This window comes from Kryptolebias marmoratus, linkage group LG20 (genome assembly GCF_001649575.2).
Source record: "Kryptolebias marmoratus isolate JLee-2015 linkage group LG20, ASM164957v2, whole genome shotgun sequence".
Taxonomy (NCBI): Eukaryota; Metazoa; Chordata; class Actinopteri; order Cyprinodontiformes; family Rivulidae; genus Kryptolebias; species Kryptolebias marmoratus.
The window spans coordinates 17214981-17224223 of NC_051449.1; the positions used below are offsets into that span (position 1 = coordinate 17214981).

The following is a 9243-nucleotide window of genomic DNA, read 5'->3' on the forward strand; positions in this document are numbered from 1 at the left end:
AAAGGACAACTTATGCTCCTCAACAGATTTTAGACTGAAAGTGACCACCAAGCAACAGCTTCTGCCTCTGCACACACTGTCTGTGTTTGTGTATGAGACAAGAAAAAGCAAATGTCAGTAAATGTTCTTATGCCGTTTATATAGACAATTTTCCTAAGAGTTGTTTAGTAGAGCTGTAATGCAGCAATTACTCTAAAACGGGGAAGCTTGGGACTGATGAGTAAAGGGTCAAGGAGAACACAAGAGAAATGGATAAAAGTGAGCGGTTGTATTTACAAGATTCTGGTAAATAGGTCTCAAGTGAGCTGAAAATTTACAGATATTGGTTGTCTTAGCCACAAAAGAGCTGAGCAAGCACATCATGCGTACCTACACTCAACTCAGCACCACATTATGTCATATATCTTCACTAAATTTCCTTTTGTCCTCTCTTTTCCCCCCTCTGCAGTAAGAACCCTTCTCCCAAAGACGGTGCAGCCACTCCAGGAACCCCCAAGGTAAGATCAGCCTCATCTTTGAATGCAGTATGTGTTCACAAATGGACCCTTCATTTTACACATAGCTCAAATGTTTGGAGTTTATAACTTTGTAATTAGGTTTCACTGAAATGTGCAGTAGTTCTTCAATGTCTTTCTGTAAAATCAAAATAAGACAGATTTGTGATTTCACTTAGTATTTTATTTTTTTTTATCACAGGGAGATGCTTTTCTAAAGACCTTCTTTTCTAATATGTTCCACTGTTGATAGTAGAAAAGTTCAGCTCATAGTTTAATACCAAGCCTGCTTCGAATGATTGTGCCACATATGCAGAATAATATATTAGGAGAGGGTTAGAGCAGTTTTTTTTAAGCAATACACCTACAGTACTGTGTAAAAGTTTTAAAACATCTCTCAGTTGTCTACATTTTGCTTCCAAGGAGCGAGACTAGTAGTCTTTTACAAAGGTCTTCAAGCTTTCTGAAGATCTTTCAAAGTTTTTCTCTAGACTTTGGCTGCTTTTTCACTCATTTTCTGTCCAATCCTCGTACCTGACTATGACAACACAGCAGTGTGAGCTTTAAGAAAATGAGGACAAGTGAAAGACAACAGGATTATCTTCAGCAGATGAACAGTATATGAATGTGCTATTTTTAGGAAACAGGGAAAAATGAAATATCCATAAAAGACCTAACAGCACCTGAGAGAAGGATCATCCTTCAGTTGATTATTTACTTAATATGAAGTCTTCAGCTAATAGGGTTTTGAGAATCACATTGTTTAGGATCGTTTGTGCTAAAATACTGTATTCTATATGGCAGACTGTTCTGTCTTTGATGTTTTTTATAGATTCAACTAAATAAATGACAAACAGCTGGTAACAAAGTCCCCAAAGATCCCATTTGAGATAGTTTCTTAGCTAAGCTCTCTGTTATAACACAACTCTGGATCATCGCTTGAGTTTCTGGGCCTTTTTATGCTTAAATTACTTATACTGGAGTTTAGGGTTAAGTGGCTTAATATCCATCCATCCATTTTTTTTTCCTTCGAGGTCACAGGGGAGCTGATGGCTTGCTCCAGCAGTCATTGGGGAAGGGCAGTGTACTTAACAAACTAAAACCATTATTGTGAAAAGAGTCAGGTACTGGACTGACAATCAGTGAACAAGCAGCCAAAGAGAAACATTAAAAAAAACGTCAGAAATCCTGAAGAATTCTTGATCAGTACCACATTAAAAAAAATACAAACAACTCTGGTTCCTTGGTAGCAAAATACAAAAGTAAGCAATGACTCAAGAGTTTTTACCAGAACTTCAGTTAATCAAGATTTCCATGTTTGTTCTCACTTCTAATGACATACCAGGTGAAAGTAAAATACTGCAAGGCAAAGCGCACCTGACTTTCACATAAATGCACAAAGGATTGTGGAATAAATCAGGGGCTTCTTTTGAAGTCTACATCGCCTGAGCAATGGGTGCTGACCTGAGCTTAGAGGAGCACTCACAGCTCTGCGAGAGGGCTTGTTCTTGAGGAAAGCAGACAGAGGAGGGTTGAGGGGTGAGCGCCGGTCTTCCTCTGCGGCCGTGACTGTGCATCTTGCTGCTGTTGTTTAGTATGCAGTGGCAGACCATGGAGAATGAAGAGGGCCAGTCTGAAGCACATGGGCCTGCTGTTGTTGGTCCCCTGACCGCTAAGCACCACCCACCCTTGTTATACCAGAGATTAACCCCAAAACACCTCCTTATGTCTTTTTCAAGACCACTTGCTAGGAAAATAGTAATTGGGTTTTCGGGAAAACGTGATATCAGCAGGACCTCATAGTCAACTAGTGTTATATACCATATTATCTAACTTTTTATTTTTTTTAAATACCGATGTGTTTAGTTGTCTATCCCAGGAGGTGTAGAAAGAGAAACTCACCTGACTGCAGCTTTAAATGCTGTCCTTTTGTTGCTGATCTTTAGAGTGTTGATTTAATTAGCAGCCTTAAAAACCAAGTTTTGAAGAAGACCTTCATTTATGACCTCTTTGTAGATTACCATTAAATGTCATACTCAAATGGTAAAACTTAAGCGTGTTCGTAGAGCGGCCCTCAGGTAAAGGATTCCTGACCTTTATAAAACCTGAAAAAAAGCAGACGAGATCCCACACACACACTCACACAGAGGCAGCAAAGCACCATGCATAATGTCCAATTTACTATGGCAGCACTGGAGGTTGGTCATTTCTCACATATTATTATTAGATTACTGCTGTCGAGCACTTAAGCCTCTGCTCTGCCCCTTTCCACTTGATTAATAGGAGACGACTGTAAATACAAATATTTCACAGCTGCCTTGTAAAAAAGGAAAGCTGCCGCATAGGCACAAATAAAAATACAACCACACACACGCAGCGAGAGAGCTACAACTGTGTCAGGACTAAGTCTTGTAAAAGTGTGATATTGCCTCTTTTTTCTTCTTCCCTGTTCTCCTACTTTCTGTCTCGTTTAACCCCTTTTGTTCCACAGTTACTTGAGAAATTCCCTGCATCATCTTTAAGTTAGAATAGTCTCTTATATTTGCACATCTGCATGCAAAGTGTTGAGAGACAGATTTATGGACAGTCAGTGTTCTGTAATATCAAAATGTCACATGCTTCCTTTACAGAGGTTTTCCTTTTCTCTTGCCATCCCACTCCTCCTTCCGTTTCTCTTCTTTTTGACGCTTTCGTTCTTCCCAGTCCCTCATTCTTCCCCAACTTCCTTTTAACATCTCATAAACATTAACTCTAATCAGTGGAAAGGACTTTATAGACAAAGTCAGGCAGGTTACAGTCATCACCAATGATATTTCACTCTCAGCATCTGTAGTAATAACACAGCTGAAATTCTCAATGATAATCATTCCAAGTCTTTGTTTCTGTGTAATAAATGAACTCTAATAGATACATTAACTTTAAACCTTGCATAGATAAATTGACTTTTTGCTTTTTGTTGCAGTGATGTGGGGGTCAGGTATAATTATAATAGTTCCTTAATGGTTTAGATTATATTCATCAAGTGACAATTTAATCGTTATCCAGACAATCTGACATCATTTAAGTGAAAAAGTTTGCTGCTCTCATCGTTCATACATCAGCTGACATTCTTTCCTCCTCAATTCTGCAATTTTTTCTGATCCTTCAAACTTTTTATCAAGTTTTTATCTCTGCAATTAGGACATTCTCCTGCGTAATCTATTTTCTATAACAGCGTTTGGTGCTCACGCCTCAGTCCACACGTTTCAGTTTATATACTAGAGCAGGCACTAATTTCTTTCACTGCAAATTGAAACTTTCTGCTCAGTTGACCACACTGCCTTTAAGTGAAGCCTCATTTGTTGTCCAGGCGTATCCACCCTCACTCATCTACATCAACATGAAACAAATTTGGATACTTAGCAAACAAAGTAAGATTATATAGCTGCCTTGAACTCCATCATGTTATAACAGTCTTTTGACTACATTGGGCTTTCTTGGAGGGGAGGGCTTAAAGTGACAGGAAGAAGGTAAGAGCGGTGCCGCAGTAGTGTACAATATTAGAAAAATAATGTGTTTTATTTAACAGTAAGAATGTGAAGAGGTTGCTCAAATTAGAAACACATGGACTTTTAAAACTTAAACCTTTTAGCAATTACTCCTAAACACAGGAAACTAACATGCCATATCAACCATTCAAGTAATATCCAAACTAAAATGTAGGGGACAGCATGCACCAGAGTTATCTACTCATTTTTCCTTGAATTTATAAGGTAACTATCATCTGAGCACATGTTCTGCTGTAACAGCTGCCGCAGAGCTGATACCATGACAAGATCGTCTGCATAGAAAAAAAAACACTTTTTGTTTCTGTGTTTTCAGTCCATGCTGCTGTCAGTGCACATCAAGCGTGAGGGAGAATCCCCAGTGGTCTCACCCTTGTCATCTGAGGACGCCCACCACTCGGACAGATACCAGGTCACACACACACGCACTCACAATCACACACACGCAAACAGACACGCACAGCTGGAGTTAGTCAAGATTGGAATCATTCAGTTCTGTTTCCAGTAAATTCACTTATTACACCTGAGTATAAAATATCCACTTTAAGCCATTTAATTTTTTAATTAGCTTTCAAGTTCAAGGATGTTTTATACTGTAGTTCAATGCATTTTATATTTATTGGAGAGACTGTAGAAAAACAAAAACGAGCATCTACTCCCAGGAGGTGGACCCAGTATAAATTTGAAGTCCTGCTCCTCCATCTAAACAAATTGGACACTTTTTAAACTAAAAATAAACAGAAAAAAAACTCCAACTCCGATCATTTTTTTATCCAGCTGTTGACTCTTCTTTGATTTGCATGGCTCTTAGCTTGATGTTGTGTGTTCAAATATTTAATACATTTAGCGTAAAAAAGGTCGCATAATCATCATGGTTGTGTGCTGGTGTGTTGGCGGGACTTAAGGGTACAGCCCATACTGTCTTGATACAGGTCCACAACCCTCCTGCACACAGCCTGGTTCCAAATCTACAATGTGGCAGTGCCCATGAAAAGGACCCTTTTTGCTTTATTTTTGTACAATGGAGGAAGACAGAAATGTGTGATCCATCTTTAGTTACAGTGTATGGTTAATACAGTCTTCAGGTCTACACTACAATATTCTACACATTACCAATACTTATTAAGTAACTCTACAGTCTCTATGGTGCCATGCATAGTTATTTAACCAACTAATATTTAAAAAAAACAACCTATTTATAGCACACTTTGCTACCTAGCTAGTACATAAAAAAGGCAGTGTGGCATATGTTTAGCTTTGCAAATGAACTGAACAAAGTATTAACGTAATGAAAAAACATTTACGTCGTAAGAGTTTTTTGAAAACTGTTTTATACATAGGGGTGTATTTTTTAAACATTTGGTTACAGCACTGTGCCGAGTTCCTGTCTGTGTGATTTATTGAACATGAGACATTCCTGAACAGGTCAAACCTTTAATGTCGCCACACTGAAGCTTAAATAATACTGTGTTATTACCTCGAATGTAACCAGAACTTAAAATGCAATGGACACGAGTAACATTAATATGTTGGCTCTAGTAGTGCTGTAGCAAATCATACAACTAAGTATTGAACCAAATACTACATTTCTGTAATTATGACACATATCACTGTTGCAGAATATTAAGGTGGATTCGAGCTTTATGCCTTCTCAGCAGTTAAATTGACTAACAGGCCAATCTCCTTAAATCTCAGACATCGCCCCGACTGCTTTTATCTTTTCTATTCATCAAAGTTTGTTCGGGTAATTCTTCTGGCCATGATGAATCTCAGGGTTAAGTGGGTTTCCCCCCTACCACCATAAAATAAGAACTATTAAGTCCATGCAGACGTTACATCCATACGTTTAGGATGACACAGCTCATAAAGACCTTCCGGCAATGAAGGGGATTTTCTCATTTGGTGAAACTGCTGAAATCACCTTATATTATACAAATGATTAAGTCAATGGTGACTCTTTTTAGCCCCCAGAAAATAAAGTATAATGGCGGACTTTGCCACCTCTTCTCTGCCAGTCAGTCTGAGTGCACTCTGCCTTCTTGCTTCTTCTGAACACCTGACGTGACGATGCTATTCAGTGAGTGGATCATAATGATAAGGTAGTGATGCGCAGCCTGTAGGCCTATAAGTCAAGTATCGGCAGAGAGGGAAGGACGGAGAAGGAGAGGTAAAGGCCCAGCTGCTCGGTGGTTTTCAGTGACGGTAGATGGGCCGAAGTGTCAAAGATACGATATCCATAACTGGGAGACACGGTGCTTTAGTTAGCATATAGTTACAACATACAGGCCTTAGGGCTAGAATCCCCGTGGACCTGAAGTGTACATTTTATAAGAGAAAGAGGTGGAAAGGACGGATGAATCTGACCTCAATTAATTTCATAATACTGTACTTTTATTGCTAGGGCTATTATTTTTAATGATGCAAGTAATTTACCCCGGGCAGCCTGAACTTGCTCGGACCCTCAATGTTTGAGATATTCTTAGAAAAAAAATGTATGATTAATAATGTATCTACAGTTGCCACAAAAATAAAGCAACTCGGTGCATTTACTTGATCAGAATTGTGAGAACATTTCACATTTTGCTCTCAATCCACCTGAGAAAAAAAATTAAAAAAAAACGTCCAATTGACTGGGTTATGCTTTGACAGTCAAACTATATATTTTGCAATAAATATTTAAAACATAATAAGCATGTACAACTGAGTATTTAGCTGGAGCTAATTATTTAACAGAATCAATGTATTATTAAAAACCAACCTTAAGGTTTCAGTGCTGGTTCTAAAAAATGTCTAGATCCAGGCTATTTACAGGAAGATTTGCATCATTATATTCAAGCTGAAATGTTCACAGACTTCCAGGGTCTAAACATAAAAAAGGTGAATGTATTATTGCAGTGGCTGCACTGGGAGTGTACACATTTATCAAGTCAGCAGTTCAGACTGCAGAAACTTTAAAAACAGTGTTATGTGTTTTCATTTGACTGCATTTTATTTATTAATCCTGTACTGCAAAGCACTTTCTCTTCAACTCGCATTTCTCTAGTTCAAAAATAAAACTGGTACTGACTAAATTGAACCTTAACCATTTAACCTGTAATTTCTTATGTTTGCAAAGACGAGGGCTTTTCTGTGTCTTTTGTTTCCAACTCATCACACTCATGATGGTAGGGAAGTAAAATGTCATAATTTTGAAGAAAAAGAATCAAACAAAAAATAAAAGCTCTGCAAAATTACTGTTTTAAATTTATACTTTATCTACATTTTGCAAGAATAAAACCCTGTAACTCCAACTATTCGAGTGCATCAGATATCAGGGACACCAAATGGATTTAACTTGTGAAATACTGAAAAGGGGAAGACATCTACAGAAATCTTAGTAAAGGTGTCTAAGAACAACGCACCTTACTGTAAGAAGCTTATGTTAGGGGGTAATATTTCTAAGCATCCTATGTAAGTTTTTATAGCGGTATACCTGTATAATAATAGTAATTTATGATTTGGGCAACTCTAATTAAACCCGTTGCTGCCCCCTAGTGCCCAAAGTGCGAAACAACAAGTGACGTGGACCTATTTCCGTTTCAGCGGGGGTCACATGATCAAAACAAGCGAACATGGCGTCCGATATGAGCTCTATTAGCCGACTCAGGCGCCAGTTTCAATCCTTTTCCATCCGCAATCAATTTTAACCACGGTATTTAGTTTGTCGCGATGTTCAGCATCTGGAGGCAGACGGGAGCTCTTTGCAGCCGCGAGTTTTAGCGGCTTTTGAAGGAGTTGTGACAGGGAGCCGACAGTAATGGAGGAGGTGGAGAACAAGAGAGAAGTAGGTGTAAATGTTTACACTGTTTACATTCAGCCGAGAAGCCTCCAGTATCCAAAGCAATCCCATTCAGAACAGCTGTAGTTGCACCTGTAGACACATTATACGGGCTCTCTATTCTCTAACGAATATTTCCTTCATGTTTTTTTTTTTCCTTTTCTTTCTCTTGCAGACATTTTTACGAGTTCGGGCAAACAGGCAAACGAGATTGAATGGTATGTAACACATCAGTTTTATTACTGTTAGTTAATCCTGCTACCTGTAATTAGTTCACTTGAATAAAAAGGCTATTAATCAGTGATTTATTACTCTGCTCACTCTGGTTTCTGAGATTATAACCAGGAAATGCAAACCTTGAATTTCACAACTTTTTTGTAGCTGAATGGAAAGTGAAAATAGTAAAAACAAAACAAACAACAACAAAAAAAAACTCTCTAAGATATGTTTGTTGTTGTAAAGTCACATTTACTGAATTTAAGGCTGAATGAGCAGTAAAATGAAACTAAATTATCACTTCAGATGGCATCATAATGCCAAAGAGCGGGTGGTCAGCGTAGTTTTGGAATAAAATAACTGGACAAGGTTTTCCAGTATGTGGGAGATGTGATTCAGTGGGAAATATTTGATGTGATGGGAACTGATGAATTTGTTCATACGGAGGATGTTTATCAAACAAAACAAAGAGTGATTTCAGTCATTTATATGTTTAAAAGTCTGTTTTATGCAGTAACTTAATGTCAGGATCAAAACTTAGTTTGACAGGAAACAAGCCTTTTATTCCACGGTCGTAGCGTTGCATTTCTGTGTTATAAGACGATTCTTTCAACCAACCCTATCAGATTTCATTTAAATGAGTTACTAATTAAGTCTTAGTTCTTTAATAGTGGTTCCCCCAGCACATTTTTGAGACGTTCCTATGACAAGAGGGGTCTTTGAGAACTCAGTTTAATGTTTTCCCACCTTATTCTCACTCTGACAGCGAGAGAAATCAGGAGTCATCTTCATGCGGGGGGAAAGCAGCTCCAGGAATTTGGAGGAGACCAGGGCTTAATTGGCAGACTTTTTTTTTTTTAAGTATCTTTTAACAGTACTTCTCTCGATTAGTGTCAGGGGGAGAAGTGGCGCGCGAGTGCCTCCTTTCTTCGCTGCCTTCACTTTCCTACGCTGCGGTTATGGCGTACTGCCTTATGTCCTCCCGCTCTCCCCCTCCGTCCGTCCCCACAGTCCCTCCTGGCCTCCGCTGCTTTCCCAGCCAGCTAAAAATTAATGTCCCCGCGCGCCATTTGCAGTTAAGGAAAAACGACAGAGACTCGGGGTGCAATGACGGCTGTTCAGCCCTGTTAAATTTCTAATTAGATGTGTGGGTGGAGGGGGGGGGGGGGGG

General features: G+C 38.8%; 1 protein-coding gene across 6 annotated transcripts in view; it reads left to right on the forward strand.

Moving 5' to 3' along the window:
- rnf220a (ring finger protein 220a) overlaps window positions 1-9243 on the forward strand; it is a 160133-nt gene that overhangs the window by 124388 nt on the left and 26502 nt on the right. For 5 of the 6 annotated variants that reach the window (XM_017420854.3, XM_017420853.3, XM_017420856.3 and 2 more), the window contains exons 4-6: window positions 449-497; window positions 4356-4451; window positions 8032-8074. In XM_017420854.3, the coding sequence (XP_017276343.1) occupies window positions 449-497; window positions 4356-4451; window positions 8032-8074 (188 nt within the window). Of the gene's footprint in view, window positions 1-448; window positions 498-4355; window positions 4452-7623; window positions 7863-8031; window positions 8075-9243 lie in introns of those variants that run through there. The other variant, XM_025006912.2, reaches the window with a different exon arrangement.